At 41.3% G+C, this 21,400-nt stretch overlaps 1 protein-coding gene across 1 annotated transcript; it reads left to right on the forward strand.

The window, feature by feature from the left end:
- Positions 1-5,897: 5,897 nt before the first annotated feature.
- Positions 5,898-19,125, forward strand: LOC310834419 (vomeronasal type-2 receptor 26-like; the record flags this gene model as incomplete). Its single annotated transcript, XM_083717910.1, has 6 exons — positions 5,898-5,974; positions 7,488-7,779; positions 9,052-9,933; positions 10,763-10,990; positions 12,742-12,868; positions 18,224-19,125. 6 exons carry the CDS (start codon positions 5,898-5,900, stop codon positions 19,123-19,125), a joined length of 2,508 nt encoding a protein of 835 aa, XP_083574036.1.
- Positions 19,126-21,400: the final 2,275 nt, after the last annotated feature.

Raw genomic sequence — 21,400 nt, forward strand, 5'->3', positions numbered from 1 at the left:
GAAAAGAGAAGAATTCAATAAAGCGAGATGAGCGTCGCAACCCCAGAGTTGTCTGCGACTGGACCTAATGGTCAGGGGTCCCTTTACCTTTACCTATGCAATATAATTTAGTTATTCATACTTTTTATTTATTTTTAAAATTGCTGAAGTTTTGTATATTATTTATGATTGTTTTATGTTAATTTATGTTAACTGCATAGAGCTTTATTTCATTAAGCAATTTATTTTCCTGACATATAAAAATATATCAATAAATAACCCAACCCTACTAAAGCAAACATCAGTCTGCACCACCTGGAAATATTAGTCAGGCAGAAGTATGGCATGGTGAACATTCTCAGCTGCTTACATGAACTCCCCAATCAGCTCCTGATATGGATGCCCTTGGAATTTGATCGGGTCATACAAGATGTAGGTCTGAGAAATTATACCAGCAACCATCAGCTCTCCTGACCGATAATATCTGTGAAGAATAGGAACAGGCTTACTCACTGTACATTTAGCAGCAGGAATCCTGCTCACTGTTGTAGGCAGGAGCAGTAATCCCAACACTATAAATAACGACATACTGTACAGCAGCATTATTTCTTGAAATCTTCACCTGTTCCACATTATCCACCAAATGTCCTTGAATACAAAACAGGTTAACTTGAATGATCAAACATTCAGTGTGATTTTTCATGGTTAGAAACTGAGATGAAGTGACAGTCATCAGATTTATATTGTGCTGTGTCTAGAATCAAGTCTCAAGTCTGAATAGATCTGGATGTGCTAATGACATCCTTCTGTCTTGTTCACCATTCTACCAGGACCCCTCTGGGACACGAGTAAGAAGTCAAATCAATTATGGTTAATTTGGAATAATTACAGAGAAGATAACTGCAGGTGCAGAGTCAGGCACTGGAGGAAACGTAGCAGGAAACAATATGTTGACAACATGTCTGTAGAAAGTGCCACCGATTCACTGCAGTGGAATAGCAAGAGACACAAAAGTTTGTAGTGGGCCATAAACAATGCTGGGGGGGGGGAGGGAGAGATGCAAGATAAAATACCAGAAAAGATGTGGCAGGTTGAAATAGCCTGGTGTTGAAATTGTGTAGTATTTTGCACAAGGTACAAACTGCTGGGGCTGTGCACAGGATTCAGCCGCAGCCTGAACCACAAACCAAACCATGCCAATTTGGGTGGAATCTGGCTTTGACTAAGTCAGTTGGAGACAACCCCAGATCAACACTGTTTGGTGAACAACCACCTCCTGGAGTGATCTGGAACTGTCAGAGGTGGGGCATCAGGCAGGAAGCAGAGGCAGGCAGTACCAGGATGTTCCCTCTTAGGAAAGACCCAGGGGAAACACGTCCCAGCAGGAATCTTCTCACAAACAGAAGAGCGGCCGATTCAATTATGCCAGGAGCTCCTTTGCAAGTAGCCTCCACCCAGTGAAGATTCTTACAAAGCAGCACCCTGCAGGATTGGATTTGCTTAGAAGTTCTTTTCAGCTCCTTCACAAGCCTTCAGTATTACTTATTTTGGGCCCTATTGATGCCAGACTTCCATCATCAGTAGGACCAGGACCATGAATGATGCTAGAATGACTGGAGCGTTCTTCAGCTCTGAAGTCCATTGCATCCTTTGACCCCAAGACACCTTCCCAGAAGCCATGGAATTGCATTCTAAGTTGCAATATATTGATATCACAATAGAGAAAATCTTGAATAGAAATAAAATCAGATAAATACATAAATGAACCATTGAAATATTCACAGCAATTCTATTCAGTCAAAACCCATAATGTTTTTTCATGCATGACCCCATAAAATAAGCACAGGGATGGCCTAAGGTCTTTTGCTTTGAAAAATGGAAAACTGCTATATCTTCCTTTTGGCTAAACAGCACATCAACAACACATTAAATGAGCAAGAATGTTCTGAGTTGCTATTTTTCTCACTTCACTTTTTAATATCGGTGGTTGGTTGAATTCACACTAGAGTACTCAATATGAATTTCATATCACCAGATTAGAAAACTGATCTATCAAAAATGTAAGGAGTTATCTGTTTCCAGAAAATGTGCATAGTAGAGGTAAGCAGATATAGGTATTTGGTGCTCTCTGTGGGTTTCTGATGTGCTTCTATGGCAAGTCTGATATTGTAATAATTAATGACATGATGTCAGGGAATGGTCTGAAGACGAGGACTGGGGAATGCATTCTATGGCACACCAGCTTCTCTCCGATGGAGAGTTGGAGGGGGAAGAGTCACTCCCCCTGTCCACAGAGTGTTCAGAAGCAGAGAGAGAGACAGAAGCTGAACAGCTTAGGAAGGAGTTACCCAGTTATGAGATAATGACAAGAGAGCCAGAAGGGAGGGGGCAGCTAGTTGATGTCAGGAGACCTGGCTGCCCTCTTGATAACACAGCACACAAATTGTAATTAGCTCAAAGATTTATTGCAATACAAACAATTAGCCTCGGACGTCTAACCAAGTGTCCGTGGCTTACGAGTCAGTTGACCTTTCTAAGGAGTGCTTCCTGGTTCTGCAGAATATCCTGAACCTATGACCCTTACATTTCGTGTTTTGTTTCAAATGCTTGTTAATTCTTATCTGTGAAGTTACTGAAGGGAGAGGAGGACTCTCCACCTGGCACACTGCTTTTGTATCTAACCCCCCCCCCCCATATACAATAGGGATGTATCAGCCATCTTGAGTAAGCCCAATAACTGCAACATTATTATTAGTAGAATTAGTATTAGTATTATTATAAAGTAAGTCTCACGTAGGAGAACAAACTAAAGCAGTCCAGTGAGCATGCATGCAGACTTACTGATTGACTGATTTGTTAACTTCCCCTTACTGCAAGGTATTTTATTAATAAGTAAAACAAAACAATGGCAACCAAAAAGCAATAAAAATGTACAGAAACAATTACAATTTCCTGTGTTGTTGGTTTTAAAAAAATAGTTCCATGCACAAAAACAATTAAAGCAGTTAAATAAAATTTACAGGTACAGATACAGACTGGAATAATATAGTGGTACCTCAGGTTACATACACTTCAGGTTACAGACTCCGCTAACCCAGAAATATTACCTCAGGTTAAGAACTTTGCTTCAGGATGAGAACAGAAATAGTGCTCCGGTGGTGCAGCAGGAGGCCCCATTAGCTAAAGTGGTGCTTCAGGTTAAGAACAGTTTCAGGTTAAGAATGGACCTCCAGAATGAATTAAGTACTTAACCCGAGGTACCACTGTAAGGATATCCACTTAAAAAGCTGGCTGGAAGAGGAAGCTCTGTAGTTAAGGACCCAAAAGACAGTAGATATGGTGCCTGTCTAATATTTAATGGTAGCAAACTCCAAAGGGCAGGTACCACCATGCTATGGGAACTGGTTATAAGAAATTATTTTCAAGAGGTCCTCTCCTGCTACACCGTCCTGTATGGATGTTTTGACCACACCCTGTACCCACCTGTCCATACACCTGGAGCTTTAATAAGCTGTAATAAGCCAACAGTTCACAGTGGGCTTTCCATTTCCTGGACTCAAGGTTACCAAGACTAGGAGCAGATGTTGACAATACAAAAAAGCTCAACTGGACAGTTGGATGCAATAGAGGAACAAAAATGGCCCTTACTGACAGTTGAGGGGGTCATGAAAAACTGGGTATGGAGTGGGGGGTTCTGAATAGCAGCAGAACCCATTGCAAGTTTCCCTTGCTGTTATAACAGCTTGATAAGCCACGCTTCTCCCAGGAACATGCATATTTAAGAGGTGTCCTGGTTTCCAGCATCATTTACAACAAACTATAGTGTGGGGAGAAGCTTCCTTCTGTTACCTTTGTCTAAAGCACCGGTGTGCAGTCCCTAGACTAGTGCATGGGTAGGCAAACTAAGACCCAGGGGCCGGATCCAGCCCAATCACCTTCTCAATCCAGCCTGCGGACAGTCCAGAGATCAGCATGTTTTTACATGAGTAGAATGTGTCCTTTTATTTAAAATACATCTCTGGGTTGTTTGTGGGGCATAGGAATTCGTTCATATTTTTCTTCTTCAAAATATAGTCTGGCCCCCCACAAGGTCTGAGGGACTGTGGACCAGCCCCCTGCTGAAAAAAGTTTGCTGAACCCTGGGTCACTGGTGAAACTAGCCTAGTCTCCTAAATCAGGCATGTCCAATGTGTCAATCACAATCGACCGGTCGATCATAGGATTGATTTTGGTCAATCAAGAGAGAGAGACAGAAGCCCAGTGTGCTCCGACTGGCTCCTGAGAGAGAGAAAGGACTGGTTTATGGAGAGGGAGAGACAGTTTATTAGTTTATAACAGGCTTCCTCAACCTCAGCCCTCCAGATGTTTTTTGTCCTACAACTCCCATGATCCCTAAATAGCAGGACCAGTGGTCAGGGAAGATGGGAATTGTAGTCTCAAAATATCTGGAGGGCCGAGGTTGAGGAAGCCTGGTTTATAAACTAATATAAAAATATAGTTTGACTTTTCTCACTTTTTTAGTTACTTGTCCATCTAGTAAGTATTTGGATCTGCCATGATGATATCCAAACATAACTACTGTACCTGTGAAATTAAGATTTATTGTTTGTTTGTTTGTTTGTTTGTTTGTTTGTTTCATAAACTTAAATCAGACTTCCTCAAACTCGGGCCTCCAGATGTTTTTGGTCTACAACTCCCATGATCCCTAGCTAACAGGACCAGTGGTTGAATTGACTCCCAGTTCATTGTTCATTTATGGACCAATATTGCACACTTGATTCGTGATTTTGCATTGGTACAAATTGGGTTGCCAATCTCAAAACATGAAAGGACTCAGTGAAGGAGGTCACCCCAGAAAAGAAAAGAAATAGAAATATTTATCCTGTCTTTCATATAAAGCCATCAGTGTCCTCTGAGTAGTTGCAAATATGCACCTAATCAGCGATATCGCCCTCAGGATTTGGCCCTCAGCTTCTTTACTTTTATTATAAAACTGACCTGCAAAGCCTTCCTAATAAAATCCTAGAAGCCTCCGTTGCTTATATGTTAATCTGAAACAATGATTTGTTTTGGACTGCACAGTGGGAACTTAGGAGCAAGCATAGAGTGAGGAATCATTTAGGTTACACATCACAGAGATAGCTGTAATTCACTTTAAAGTTAGTGGAGAAGAGGAGGCAAATTGTACCATTGCCATTTCTAGTACAAACAATAAATTGTGGCAGACTAATTCCATCAGCAAAGTCACTATAGGTCATCCTCAACTCACTGCTCAGCTGCTGTCCCACTAGGGCTGAGTGACATTTCCACAACTATTTTTGCATCAGCCGGCCTGCTATGGATGATGCCACCCACCACACAAATATTTTGTTATACTGATTATCTCCTCTGCAATTATCCAAATTACTATGTTTGATTCAGCTGGCCAAAGCTCTGTGGTTTTCCAGAAGACAACAGGCAACCCCCCTTGAAAAAAGAACTCATATTGATATGATTTTATAACCACACTGTGCCATTGCCAGATACAGTTAGGGACTTGAGACATGTGAAATTGAAGGCAGATAGTTCCACATTTGAGTTGTGTAGGTCAGGTTCCCAACTGGCATACAAGACATGCTTTGTTCACCTGCTAAATATTAAATATAAGCTGGACATAGGTCAAACGATATATCCTTTCAGAGCAGGCAGCCATCTAAGTCATCTTGTTCAAGCTAGGCTTGCAAGGTTAACCATGCTGTAGAGCGTGTGGAGGAAATTACATTTGGCACTCTATCAGGAAGATGAGCATTGTGGTGTTACTGTTGCTGTTGCTACCTCGTGTGACCTGCAAAGTATTAGATTGTCAATGCAAAGGAAATAATCCTGGGCACATTTCACAGGAATGGTATCAACCAAGCAAAATAATCATTGGCGGAATAATGTCTCATCTCATCTTCCTTTTATCTGAACTTTCTTTCCAGGTGCACCCTTCAGACGAAGAGATTAATGCCCATCTGTAAGAAATCATTTTTCCCATGCACCCTTGAAGAGAGGTTGGCTTTTATTTTGGCTTTTATTTACGTTTTTATGTCTATGAATGATTAATTAGGTAGATTTCTGACTCATCTTTTACTCTAAAGATCCAAGGCAGGTTGCATTTTTTTTAAAAAAATAAAATATATTAAACAGATTAAAATAAATTACAGTCACAAGAATCTCTGTTTCAGTTGTCAAAGGCCAGGGTAAATAGGTGTGTCTTAAAATTTTGATTCAAATAAAATAGAAAGGTATTAATAAATGCATTTGCTGTTGGTACCTGACATTTTTTTTCATTCAAAATTTATATACTGTTTGATTTTAATAAAATACAGAAAATGAACATTAAAATCGTATTTAAAATCACTTAAAACAGATATTTAAAAACATTCAAAGCTAAGTAAAGTAAGCAATAAGATAAAACAGTTTTTAAGAAATGTATCTTTTGGATTAGGCTTTCCAAAACAACCAACCAACAAACCAACCAAAAATGTTCTAAGAATGCAATGCAACGAATAAAGTGAAGGTGCCCTTTATCAGATTTGAAGCAAGAACTGTCAATGAACAAACACCACCTTCTCACTTTCTTCCAAACTTCACAGGATATTTTCAGGGGAAAGGGAGTAGATGTTGGAGATTGCAAAACTGTGTGCTTATAGATTTCATGTATTTTGCTACTGTCTCCAAATTAAGTTTCTTTCAAATCAATGAAGTACCTTTGAGTCGTTAAATTTCTAAAAGACAATTTCACTCTTCTCCGGTTATGTCATATAAGCTAAATCATATATGGGATGGCTATGATACCTATTAATTTATTTGCTTCCAGATTTGTTTCATTCATTTTAAAATTACAGCTTCTTCAGGAAGATCTGTTGAAATAAAGTAAAAACAGAGGGGAAACATTTCAGCAGATTTGTGTTTCTTGTGCTTATTTTTTAAAAGTTGCCCATGCATTTTGCAACTACATGCACACAACTTTTCAGAATGAAATTTCATCATGAAGCTTGAGGTTTTCTACAGTTGTAAGAATGGACTTGTATATCATTGATTCCCCCCCCCCCCTGCATTTTTCTGCTGGACCAGCTCTGATGAAGAGTGTTGGTTTCCTTTCTTCTTCAAACTTTTCAATAACAAAAATCTATGATGAAAATGAAAATACTCTCTGGGTTGAGAATGTTGAATTGTAGGGGGGCGTTGCCTCAACGATTTCTGGTATGTGTCACACACACCCTCCAACAAAAATGGTTCCATTTGGGCAATCTGGCTCCTGGACCAAAGCAATTTGCCAGCTCTCATGAACAGGTACACCCCCACCCCACCCCACTTTGTATTGATGGCAAGAGAATGTATCATTTGTGAAACTATATTTGATGGATCTCACCTTCATGTTATAGTATCTGCAGCTCAGCACCGGCGAGTTAGAGTTGAACACTACATGGATAACATGTTGATTTCTCCCTTTAATGATGAGCATGTATATCTCTATTTTGTAGGATGGTCCCAAAGTTTTATCAGCACATCCTGGCCTTGGCATTCGCCATAAAAGAGATCAACGAGTTTCCCAATATCTTGCACAACACCACTATTGGGTTGCACATTGATGATAGCTATTACAATGCAAGGATGACCTACCGTACCACTCTGGAGCTGCTCTTCAAATCACCCCATTTTCTCCCAAATTACAAATGTGGCAGCAGAACACACCTAATGGGGGTCATTGGTGGACTTCGGTCTGATACCTCCTCACAGATGGCAGATGTCTTGGGACGTTACAAGATTCCGCAGGTATGGAGTTCATGGGGAAGTATTTCCAAAATGATGAATACTGGGAGACCAGTGTGGTGTAGTGGTTAAGAGCGATAGTCTCGTAATCTGGTGAACCGGGTTCGCGTCTCCGCTCCTCCACATGCAGCTGCTGGGTGACCTTGGGCCAGTCACACTTCTTTGAAGTCTCTCAGCCCCACTCACCTCACAGAGTGTTTGTTGTGGGGGAGGAAGGGAAAGGAGAATGTGAGCCGCTTTGAGACTCCTTAAAGGGAGTGAAAGGCGGGATATCAGATCCAAACTCCTCCTCCTATTATTATTATTATTATTATTATTATTATTATTATTAGATTTATATTCAATTTTTTCCACAGTCCATGCAATGGTTTATAATAAAACTAGTAAATAAAGGGGCAGATGGGGATTGTCAACCTGGGAAGGTAGCCCATATTCAAAACAAATAAACAAACAAAAACACCTTGCTCTGCTTTCCTTTGGACCACAACAGCATGGCCAAGAGGGGGGGGGGCTTGTCATCTAGGCAGCCCACGACCTCCATATACACTGCCCAGGCTTGCACCCTGGGGAGGTCACTTTGGTGTTGCTAACACAGTGGTTTGGCTTCAACCCATTGTCTCTCAAGGAAGATGGACGCCAACAAGTAAACCAGAATCTATCAGGAGCACAATCCGTAAACAACAATCACTAATAACAAATGCCCTCAGAAAATGTGTGTTGTGAGTAAGAGGATGGATTGAGGTCAATAAATACATGAAATCATGGAAGATGGGGAAGGTGGTAGGGTAGTTAAACTGATCATGGAGCTGGAGGACAGTCTTATTAGATAAGCCTGGCTGCCTCACCTTGGACATAATATGGCAAGAAGTCTGATTCTGAATGCCCAGGTGGTATTCCACCCCACCCCCCCAAAAAAAACTCTCTAGCTCTCTTGGCTGCTTGACTAATGATTAGCTAGCCACTCTCCTTCATGCTTTCATAATTTCCTGAGTAGATTATTGCAATACAATCTGTATGGGACTGCTATTGAACAAATATACAGAACCCACAGGCTGGACACCAGTCTGATGTTTGTTTAGAGGTGCACACTACGTAGAACGGAACATTTGTTTCTGGGTGCAATTCCAACTACTGACTCTGGCCTTGGAAATAATAAAAAATATGCATCTAGAATTTACTGCAAGAATAAAACCAGGAAATGATAAGTGTTGGATAGCAGTGATTCCTTACAGAGTCTTCAGATAAATACCTGTCCGTTACTTTTTTATATTTTAGTTTTCTTATGGCTCATTTCATCCAGCAGTGAATGATCACATTGGGTTCCCCTCCTTTTACCGCATGGTTCCCAACGAATCTCTTCAGTACCAAGGGATTGTCCAGTTACTTCTGCATTTCAAATGGAAATGGATTGGTTTGATGAGTTTTGATGATGATGGGGGACAGCATTTCCTGCAGACTATAGAAGCCATGCTTTCCGAGAATGGCATCTGTTCAGCCTTCACAAACAAAGTTCCAGCTAATATCCGTATATTGGAAATGGGCGATATGAACAAATACATATTGGAAAGTATTCCTATTTTTAGGGACAGTAAAGCCAATGCAATTGTTATATATGGGAAAACGTCAAACCTCAGGTGGTTGGCTGCCATTATCTTTGGGATCAAAGAGTCTCTTGCTGGTAATCTTTACTACAATGCAAAGGCACCTTTTGGGAAAGTATGGATTACGACAGCCCAGATTGATTTGGCACTCTTTCTATTCCAAAGAAACTGGGATATCCAGGTGTTCCACGGAGCCATCTCCTTCACAATTCCTTCAAAAGACATTCCAGGTTTCCAAACATTTGTTCAGAGTATGAGTCCTACCCAATCAAAAGGGGATGGCTTTATCAAAGATTTCTGGGAGCAAGCATTTGACTGCTTTGTTACAAATTCTGGTGGCTCTACAGATATTGATGGAGCATGTACTGGTGAGGAGAGGCTGGAGGACCTTCCTGCGCAATTTTTTCAGTTGAAGATGACAGGCCATAGCTATAGCATCTATAATGCTGTTTATGCTGTGGTCCATGCCTTACGTGTCAAATACTCAGCTAGCTCCAACCACAGAAAAATTGAAAGGAGAGGCAAGCAGCATTCTTGGCAAGTGGAGCCCTGGCAGGTAAATGCCTCCACACTCACAAACATCTATGACTTGGGTTAGAGCATTATAGTGGCACATAGAATAGTATGCATGGATTTTGTTTTTAGCTCTCTTCAAAAAATAGGTCCAAGCAGCTAGTCAGACTCATCACATCAATTTCCTTTCTGTAGTTTCCATATATTGTTTAGACCAGTGGTGTCCAAACTTTTTTCAAAGATGGTCAGATTTGATGAAGTGAAGGGCTGTGGGGGCCAACCAAAGGGCCAACCAAAGATGTTGGCCTTTGGGGGGGGGGTTGGAGTTGTCAAGCTTCTTTTAGGATTGAAATTGTTAAGGGTTTTTTTTTAGGATTTTACCCCAGGAAATAAACTGCCACAGGGGTCAGATTAAACTGGCTGGTGGGCCGGATTAGGCCCCCAAAATGGACTTTGGACATGCTTGGTTTAGACAAACCTGCTCAGGTGCTTAGAAAGTTAAGGTAATTTGAATCTGTTTCAGTATTTTAACTTTAGTGTGTTTTAAAGTTGGGCAGTAATTTTTCCTTGATTTCCTTGTCTCATCTTTTTGTAAACTGCTTTGTGTATGCCCACTTTTGCCACCTAGCTCTCCTGCCACTGGCAACATATCCCCAGGAAGGTGTTCCCACACAGCTCTCAGAGCAGGGAAAATCCAACTATTGTGTATTACTTTGTTCTTACCTAAGGAAATTGAATTCGCCCCAGTTAATTTACTAGGATATATTTCTGAGCAGATATGCTTAGCATGAGCTGGAAATGGTTTGTGTATATCCTGCTGAGAATATTCTGTCTCTTATGGGGCTCTCTGTTCTATTTCTCTCCTCATGTAGCTCCATTCATTGCTTAGGAACAACCCACTCAACAACACTGCTGGAGACGAAATTATGTTCAATGAACATGGGGAATTTGTAGCTGGATTTGATGTTACAAACATAGTCACCTTCCCAAACAATTCCTATGTCAGAATCAAAGTGGGAAGGCTGGATCCTCAGGCTGCTCCGAACAAAGCACTCACCATCAACGAGGAAAAACTTGAGTGGCACAGAGACTTGTCTCAGGTGCAGAGCATTGGCAGAGCATCTCGTATGATATCATTGACATCCATCCATGGGCTGGCATCTGTTTAAAATAAATGGCTACAAATTTTGTTTCATACAATCAATGACATTCATTGGCTTGGCATAATATTAGCACATTACTCCAATTAATAAATCACAACGTATCTTCAATAAGGGTGGTAATTTGTTGGTTTGTTTTTGAACTTAGAGTAATTTTGCATGCTGTCCATCACCTTACTGGGTTTTTTTTAATAGAAAAAGGCACCCTACAATTACACACACACACACACACACACACACACACACACACACACACAAATATATAATGATATAATGAGCAATATCATTACTAGAGAAATGCCGCCCTAAGGAATAAATTCATTGTGAAAACTTTTTAATTATTTATTAAAATGCTTGTACAGTGGTACCTCGGGTTACAGACGCTTCAGGTTACAGACTCCGCTAACCCAGAAATAGTACCTCGGGTTAAGAACTTTGCTTCAGGATGAGAACAGAAACCGTGCTCCGGCGGCACGGCGGCAGCAGGAGGCCCCATTAGCTAAAGTGGTACCTCAGGTTAAGAACAGTTTCAGGTTAAGAACAGCCCTCCAGAACGAATTAAGTTCTTAACCTAAGGTACCACTGTATACCTCAATTTCATTGAAAAGAACTGAAGTTTATATATACAGAATTATATATACAGAATTAAAACCATCATGCCATCACCACCATCAGATCAGAAACCATTACAGAAAGCGTCCGAATAAATGTTTTCAGTATGCATTTAAAGGTCAATATAGAAGCTGCATTCTGAATCTCCATTGGAAGAGTGTTCTACAAGGCTGGGCCAATGGCACTCAATTTCTTGTCAGTGTCAACTGAATCAATGTGGGGGACAACCAGTGACACTGTCAGGAATGCACCAGCTCCTAGTGGAACGTTACAGCCTGCTGTAGAACAGAGAGGCTCAGATTTGTCTCCTCCGAGCATTGGAATGCTGGTTGCCAAGTGAACAACTGGGAACGGGCTGGAGCGCAGCCAAAGCTCTCAGGAAATTCAAGCAGGAGGGAATAGAGACATGGGTAGCCTGTCAGAAAAGGAAGAGGCTGGAGCTAATCCAATAAGTGTGGAGAATCGGCGAAGGGGTGGCCTGTTAGACAGGAAGCAAAACAAGAGACGTAAGGTTCATAAGTTCAATATCTTCTAACATCAAAGGAAGGATTCTTCAGGATTCTTCAGAAGGGTCATTTTGAGTAAAGATGACGGAGGCTTTGTTAGAGCCATCTGGAGCTATCTGTTTGTTTTTGCAATAAATCCTCCTTTTTAATTACCTATGCTGACTGTGTTACCAAGCTGAGAACTGGGACTTCTGACAGACACTGAGCTGGAATATATTTGTTCAGGAAGTCCCTAGACCTGGATTTTGAGCCTGGCTTCGTAGCAAACAGGAAGCCACTGCAGAAGATTGGTGCTGGTGGCTAAGAGACTGCAGATATTTTAGCCCATCTTGTCTTGCTATTTCTAATTTCATTTTATTTTTTGGTATTTTCTAGTTATTGAAAAAGTATAGTACAGGGTTTGACATAGACAGAGATTTGTTTATGATGTTTTCCTCTTATTCCAATAGTAAGCATTGCCCACACTCTCTGCACTGTCTCTGTAGTCACATATATGAATGTTTAAAATTAATCAACCCTTCTTTGTAAAATAAAAACAATTCCATGGAAAATTATCCCTTCATCAATGTATAGGTGCCTCCATTCTCCTTATGTAACGATAAATGCTATCCTGGGTACAGCAGAAAAAAGAAGGAGGGGATGAAATTTTGTTGCTACGATTGTTATCCATGCCCAGAAGAAATGATCTCAACACAGGAAGGTAGGAGACATGTTTAAATATTTCTAATGAAAAGTATAGACAGTTCTTGGAGGCGGATGCATGAGATTTAGCCTGTAGATTATTTTCAATGGTGTTTTTCTGGATGGGAAGGAGATGGAAAGGGTGCTTCAGCAAAAAAAAAAACAAAAAAAACAGCATATTGTATGGCCCTTTAATAATGTTTGAAACAACTGAAATCTTGGAACTCCACGAAAAAGGGGGGGGAAGGGGAGAAAATCATAGATCTGCACAATAGAAAGCTGGATCACTTTGGCTGATTTAGTGCAAAGGAGCCAGGCAAGGGGTCTAGTGAGCTTTTGACGCTGCCTAAAGCACTGACAAAGATGGGCAATAGTAATACTTATATGTCTATATATATATATATATATATATATATATTTGCTTGCAGGTTTTGGTGTCCTCGGGTGTCTTCCCGTGTAAAAGTTGGGGTGTCTAGGCGACGTTTCGACGAGGTCTCACTCGTCATCTTCAGGCTGGTGCTTTCGGCTTCTTGTTACTGGAACAGAGCGGGATCTCAATGTTTGAGTTCCTATAAATACTGTAGAGGGGGTGTGGTGTCTAGCCTCCAATGTTCTGGGCAGAGAGGAAGTTCCCAGGCTAGTGTGCCTTTTCTTCTTTTGTTCCTTAATTACTTGAGAGATACCTTGAGTGATTTCTTGAGTGATATCCTGAGTACCACTTAGGTGGGTCATTAGGTGTGGATTAGTTGCTAAAGTCTTTGTGTCTTGACCTCTTGAACTTTGTGAAGAGTTTTCCTGAGAAGATGGCTGTATTGCACTTAGTTGTGCTTTGGCTTGGCTTCGTGTATAGGGGCGAGCTGTGGTTTTGTGGCTTGTGTCAGCCAGATCTGTGTAGGGATTGCAGGGGGGTGCAGCATCCGGAGGTGCCACCATGGATTGGCTACTGGATGGTGTCAGTAATTCATCTGTGGAGAGGGTCTGGGTTTGGGTCTGGTGTGGTTGATTGGTGTTGGCGTTCTGTGTGCCTCTGGATCTGGTGTCAGTTTTTGTGGGGAGGGCTAATTTCCAGATGTCTGGCAAGCGGGATGTGTCGTCACGCTTGTTCATGTTGTGAGGGTGTTTCTCTATCTCGATGGCTTCCATGATTATTCTCTTGTGGTGATGTTCCGTGTTAAAGAGCAATTTGGAATCTGCAAAATTAATTTCGTGTCCTGTTTCTTTCATGTGTTGGAAAAGAGAGGAAGTTTTTTCTTCTTTTTTGACGGCATTCTTGTGTTCTGCGATACGTGCATTTATTCGTCTGTTTGTTTGTCCAATGTACGTGGCTGGGCAGACTTTGCAGGGTATTTCATAGATCCCTTGGTTTTCCAACTGGATTTTATCCTTGGGGTTTCTGAGGATATTGGCTATTTTTTGGTTGGTGCAAAAGGCTGTTTTGATATTGTGTTTATGGAGGATTTTGCTAATTTTATCTGTAGTGCCCTTGATATAAGGAAGGAGGGCCATGCCATTGTTTTCTTCTGTGTCTTGGTTTTTGGGGGGTGTTTCCTTTTGGATTAGCTTCGTAATCCTGTTTTGCTGGTATCCATTGGCAATTAACACATTTGAGAGATTCTGTAACTCAGTTGTCAAGTGGTCTTTGTCAGCCAGGCGTTTGGTTCTGGAGATGAGAGTCTTGGCTACGGAGTTTATTTGTGCAGGGTGGTGGTGTGATTGTGCATGTAAGTAGCGGTTGGTGTGTGTTTTTTTCTGGTAGATAGTGTGTCCTAGGGAGCCATCAGGTTTTTTGTAGATTAGGACGTCAAGGAAGGGAAGTTGGTTGTTGGCTTCTATTTCCATAGTGAATTGTATTTTGGGGTGTAAGTTGTTGAGATGTGTGAGGAAGCTATCCAGTTTTTCCTTCCCGTGTGGCCAAATTACAAAGGTGTCGTCAACATATCTGAGCCAAAGTTTGGGTTTGTGTTCTGACTTGTCTAAAGCATTGGTTTCAAAGTGTTCCATGTACAGGTTTGCGATGACCGGTGAGAGGGGTGATCCCATAGGTGCTCCTTCTATCTGTTTGTATCTTTGTCCATTGTGGATGAAGTACGTGTTGGTTAGGCAGTGGTTGGTCAGGTCCAAGATGTATTCGGGGGGATTGTATTTGTTTTGAATAGCTGTCAAGGCTTCATTAATGGGCACTTGTGTGAAGAGAGATACAACATCGAAGCTCACAAGTAGGTCATTAGGATGTAGGTTTTGCTTCTTTATTGTTTCTATGAACTGGAAGGAGTTTGGTACGTGTGAAGAGATGGATTCTGCATAGGGCTGAAGTTGCTTGGCGAGAAATTTAGCGAGATTTTGTAGAGGTGAGCCTATGGAGCTGACTATAGGTCTGAGTGGTGTTCCTTCTTTGTGTATCTTGGGGAGGCCGTAGAGTTTGGGGCATCTGGATGATTTTTCTCTGGGGATGATTCTTAGCTGGATTTCTTCACTGATAGGAGAGGCTTTTATTTTGGATTTGGTGGTTTTTTCCAGATAGGTGGTGGGATCTGTTTTTATAGGTTTGTAGGCAGGATCTTGGAGTAGCTTTGATAGTTTTGCTTGGTAGTCCGATGTGTTCATCACCACTGTGGCATTACCTTTGTCTGCTGGGAGAATGATTATGTTGTTGTCTTTCCTCAGGTTGGTGAGTGCTTTCTGTTCTTCTTTGTGTAAATTGCTTCTGGGTGGTTTGCTGGAGCAGAGGATGTTGGTGACTTCAAGTCTGATTTTATTGGCTTCATCTGGGTTGAATTTGGTTAGGCTAGCTTCGACTCCGCATATGATGTTTTCCGTGGGGATGCGTCTCGGGGCGACTGCAAAGTTGAAACCTTTGGAGAGTACTTTGGTTTCAGTTGTGGTGAGGATCCTGTCTGATATGTTATGTACTGTTTGTTTCATGGGTTGCTGTGGAGGGTGGCCGGGCTTCTGGCGTTTCTCTAGTTTGTGGAGTTTGTTGGTGTGTGTGTCTGTCTTATGTGAGGTCTCCGTTTCAGCTCTCCAGACGGCTAGTTGTTTGCATTTGTCCCAGAGTGCAGGGTGGATTTTGTTACAGAGTTTGAGGTGAAGAGTGAGTAGATCTTTGTTGGTTTGGTCTAGTAGGTATCTTTTCTTGTGTAGTTCGTTTCTGATTAGGGATAGTTCAGTTCGTTTCAGGATCCTTTCGGTGGCTGGGGTTTTAGAATGGAATTTAAGTTGGAAGCATGTGGGAATTAATTTGTTGTCTCGGCAGTTGCGTAGGAACAAGAGATCACATAAGATGGTGGCTCTTCGGACTTCTATCTCTCAAATGTGTTAATTGCCAATGGATACCAGCAAAACAGGATTACGAAGCTAATCCAAAAGGAAACACCCCCCAAAAACCAAGACACAGAAGAAAACAATGGCATGGCCCTCCTTCCTTATATCAAGGGCACTACAGATAAAATTAGCAAAATCCTCCATAAACACAATATCAAAACAGCCTTTTGCACCAACCAAAAAATAGCCAATATCCTCAGAAACCCCAAGGATAAAATCCAGTTGGAAAACCAAGGGATCTATGAAATACCCTGCAAAGTCTGCCCAGCCACGTACATTGGACAAACAAACAGACGAATAAATGCACGTATCGCAGAACACAAGAATGCCGTCAAAAAAGAAGAAAAAACTTCCTCTCTTTTCCAACACATGAAAGAAACAGGACACGAAATTAATTTTGCAGATTCCAAATTGCTCTTTAACACGGAACATCACCACAAGAGAATAATCATGGAAGCCATCGAGATAGAGAAACACCCTCACAACATGAACAAGCGTGACGACACATCCCGCTTGCCAGACATCTGGAAATTAGCCCTCCCCACAAAAACTGACACCAGATCCAGAGGCACACAGAACGCCAACACCAATCAACCACACCAGACCCAAACCCAGACCCTCTCCACAGATGAATTACTGACACCATCCAGTAGCCAATCCATGGTGGCACCTCCGGATGCTGCACCCCCCTGCAATCCCTACACAGATCTGGCTGACACAAGCCACAAAACCACAGCTCGCCCCTATACACGAAGCCAAGCCAAAGCACAACTAAGTGCAATACAGCCATCTTCTCAGGAAAACTCTTCACAAAGTTCAAGAGGTCAAGACACAAAGACTTTAGCAACTAATCCACACCTAATGACCCACCTAAGTGGTACTCAGGATATCACTCAAGAAATCACTCAAGGTATCTCTCAAGTAATTAAGGAACAAAAGAAGAAAAGGCACACTAGCCTGGGAACTTCCTCTCTGCCCAGAACATTGGAGGCTAGACACCACACCCCCTCTACAGTATTTATAGGAACTCAAACATTGAGATCCCGCTCTGTTCCAGTAACAAGAAGCCGAAAGCACCAGCCTGAAGATGACGAGTGAGACCTCGTCGAAACGTCGCCTAGACACCCCAACTTTTACACGGGAAGACACCCGAGGACACCAAAACCTGCATTCCTGTACCCGTGAAAATCTACGAAAGCAAATATATTTGCTTTCGTATATATATATATATATATATACTGTATGTTATATACTGTAAAAAGGAAGGGAAGGCTCATGAAATCTCAATTGAAATCAACCCCTTTTCCCTATCTCCAAATAGCCTGCCACACCACAAGTCTTTCTTTACTCAATAGGGTTAAAGAACCCTGGCAAACCGCATGTTTCTTATGCAGAATGAATGATAATTAATCCCTGGAAGCAATTACCAAGACTGCAAATACTGATTTAGGCGGACTCATAGAAACTTGTTTCTGATTACTGATGTTATCTTTAATACACACACACACACACACACACACATCTTTTTCTTTCAGATTTGACGTTATTTCTTTGACGTTAGAAGCTGCATCTGTAACATTTCTCAAAAAGGAGTTGTTCCAACCCTCTGATCATTTTACTTGCCTCTTTCACAAACTTTTCTAGCACCACACTATAGATTTATATAATGACGCTAACTGGTTTCCCCTCAATAATTTCCCTAACACTCCTTAACACATACTAGGTTAGATTCTACATCAAGCTATCCTCCAAAATTTAAAGATCTCACTACTAGTCAATAACCACCAGATTCAACTGAATTTATGAATATGTGAAATTATGATTTTTGCTGCAGTTTACACCTGCTAATGCTGAATTTCATTTGCCATTTTGATGTCCATTCACTCAATAGATTTATTTTCTCACTTCAGTGCTGGATAAAGGTTACTAGTGGACAATGCTGAATCCAGAAGATTTAAACACTGGATTTAGGTGGATTTTTAGAAAAGTGGCTTTTATAAGAGAGAACAATTATAGACATCTTTACCGTATGCATATTATATTTCTCTTACAGACGTGGATTACTGTACCAGATGCCCCGAAGATCACTTCCCTAATAATCGTAGAGATCACTGCAACCCCAAGATTCAAAGTTTTCTTTCTTTTGAAGATACTTTGGGCATTACTTTGACTTCTCTGGCTCTTCTCTTTGCCCTGATCACAGCTCTGGTGCTTGCAGTCTTCATCAAGCAGAGGGACACTCCCATCGTCAAAGCCAACAATCGGAGCCTCACCTACCTTCTCCTTGCCTCTCTCCTCCTCTGCTTCCTCTGCGCTTTGCTATTCATCGGACAACCCAAGAAGATCACCTGCCTCCTCAGACAAACAGCTTTTGGCATCATCTTTTCGATTGCTGTCTCTTCCGTTTTGGCTAAGACTATTACAGTGGTTGTGGCTTTCATGGCCTCCAAGCCAGGAAACATTTTCCGGAAATGGGTGGGGAAAAGATTGGCACATTCTGTCGTATTGTGTTGCTCCCTCGTTCAAGTTGCCGTTTGTGCTCTTTGGTTGGGTTTTTCTCCCCCATTCCCAGATTTGGACAGTCACTCAGTGTATGGAGAAATCATAATTGAATGTAATGAAGGGTCAGTCACCATGTTCTACTGTGTCCTGGGTTATATGGGCTTTCTAGCCACTGTCAGCTTCACGGTGGCTTTCCTTGCTAGGAAGCTGCCAGACAGTTTCAATGAAGCCAAGTTCATCACTTTCAGCATGTTGGTCTTCTGCAGTGTGTGGCTGTCCTTTGTTCCAACTTACCTGAGCACCAAGGGGAAATACATGGTGGCTGTGGAGGTCTTCTCCATCCTGTCATCTAGCTCAGGTTTACTGAGCTGCATCTTTACTCCTAAATGCTACATTATTGTTTTTAGGCCTGATCTGAACAAAAAGGAGCAGCTAATAAGGAGAAAACATTAACGTTTCAAATATTCAAATCATTTTCTTCATTTTAATTTGTTTTCTGTGAAAGTCAGCTTCCCTGTGCAATGTCTGATTTCGGACCATTCTTTTGAAATATTTGAAGCATTCTTCTCACATACAGAAAACAAACAGCCAGTGAAATTTATGTAGAATGAAACCTTCATATGCCTTTTTGAGTAATGCCTTCCTCAGTATTGAATTTTGTTCCTGTTTGCTTAGTGAAGTATAGTAAATTGTAGAATTTGGAAGTAAAATGTTGAACAGCCTAATCCATTCCTATTTTTTGTGTATATGATACAATGGTTGCTATTTTGTTACTTGTGCTCATATACATTCTCCAAATCGTAGCTCCCTTGACTCATAGCTTATAGCTCACATTTCATTTTATAAGTACAAAGTCTACTAATAAAAGCCTAGAGGACTCAAGTGATCATATATCACTCCAAAATACATACTATTTTGATATGAGGAATTATCTTGTGATAACCAGTGGTAATTGAGGACAAGGAACAGGGCAGGGAGTGTGGGAAATGACACATCACCAAGGGGGCTTTGTTATTTGCCATAATGCCATTGGAGAGCAGGAGTTCAACTGTAACTTTAACAAATCTAATAGAAATATCCCTGTATCCAGACCTTTTCTATCCTTGTGGTCACTGTAGGTCACTTTCAAGTCACCACTCAGCTGAAGACCAACTAGAGAGCTGAAGAAGTTTGATTTGACATCTCACAAACATGTTTGAATCAGCAAGTAGTGATGTCACCTTGTAATTACCCAAATTACTGTATTTTATTCAGCTGGCCAACTCTGCAGGGACTTTTCAGTGGGGTGGTGGTGCAGAAAATAAGCATGCCTGAAAGGACTTTATATCACCTCACTGTAAAATTGCCAGCTACAGGCAGGGGGATTGGAGAGAGGCAAGGCTTGAGATCTAACAGGTCAAGAGGCAGATTATTGTCTTGCAATTGATATGAAGGGACATTCACCCTCTTGATGGTAAATGCAAGGTAGATACGAGATACAGTTCCCTAAAAGTGTATTTTCGAAAGAGACCAGCAGCAGAGCTAATTTTTTCAATCCAAGCTAGCAATAATAACTATACCCTAGAGCATCAGAAAGGAATCTCAGTTCAGAGCTTCCTATGGCCATCAGGACGAGGTTTGAGATGTTGTTCTTGCTGTTGCTACCACATACGGCTTCCAAAGTAGAAAATTTCAACTGCACTGGGAATGATCCAGTACATATTCCGCATGAATGGTACCAGTCAAGTGAAATCCACATTGGAGGAATAATGTCTCATATCTACTTCCTTTTAACTGATGTTGATTTCCTGAAACACCCTTTGGAGGAGGAGATTGGTGTCCAACTGTAAGAAATTATTTTTCCCACACACCATAAAAGTGAGCTTTGCTTTTATTTTGGTGTTTATATCCTTTTAGAATCACCAAAGGTTGGTTTATATTGAACAGTATCTATTGTTGTGACTGAGTGAATGTTCCTAAGGACCAGAAGACATTAACTAGATATATCATTGTTTTAGAAACCCATTTGAATCATTAAAATATTTTGAGATGATTTCACTCAGCTGAGATGATAGACTTGCCTGCTGAGGCTTCCCATTTCACCAAAGAAGAAGCATTTTCTCTCTCTTCTTATTGGCTTGTTTCTCTCTCTTTTTAAAATTTATACAAAACAGGTCAATGATCAAAGATGTGCTGCTTTTTAAGAGATCTCCATTTTCCCCCACCTGGAAATATCTCAGTAAATATATGAAGTGCTTTAAAAATCAGTTTGTAACTTTTGTTAAGTTCTTCTATCAGTTTCCCTCTGAGCAAACATACACTGAATTGCCACAACCCTTCCCTTTACTGAAATTGCTGGTGGAGAAGAAGAGCATAGCTGCTGATTGGCTGCAACAACTTGACTTTATGGTGCCCTTCAGGACCACTTGAGTGTGAGGCTGATGTTTGTGTCAGCTTTCCAGGGCAGGCGCACCCATGAGGCAAGGTGAGGTAACCTCCTCAGATGGCAGGATCCACAGTGGCAGAAGATCCTGATGTAGATATTTATTCCCCACTTGTTCCTGGTGCAGATCTTCACTCATCCCTTCTTCTCCGGCAGGGAAGGTGTGTGTGCCATTTTATGGTTCACCTAGATGCCAAAAACTCTTGAGCCAGCTCTGTCACTACCCGTGCTGATTGGTTATTTATCAGGAGCTGGGATTGAGTGGGTGAAAGTAGTATTATAGCTTCCCTCCTCCAGGTGACAGCC

This window comes from Podarcis gaigeae (genome assembly GCF_964106915.1).
Source record: "Podarcis gaigeae genome assembly, chromosome: 16".
NCBI lineage: Eukaryota > Metazoa > Chordata > Lepidosauria > Squamata > Lacertidae > Podarcis > Podarcis gaigeae.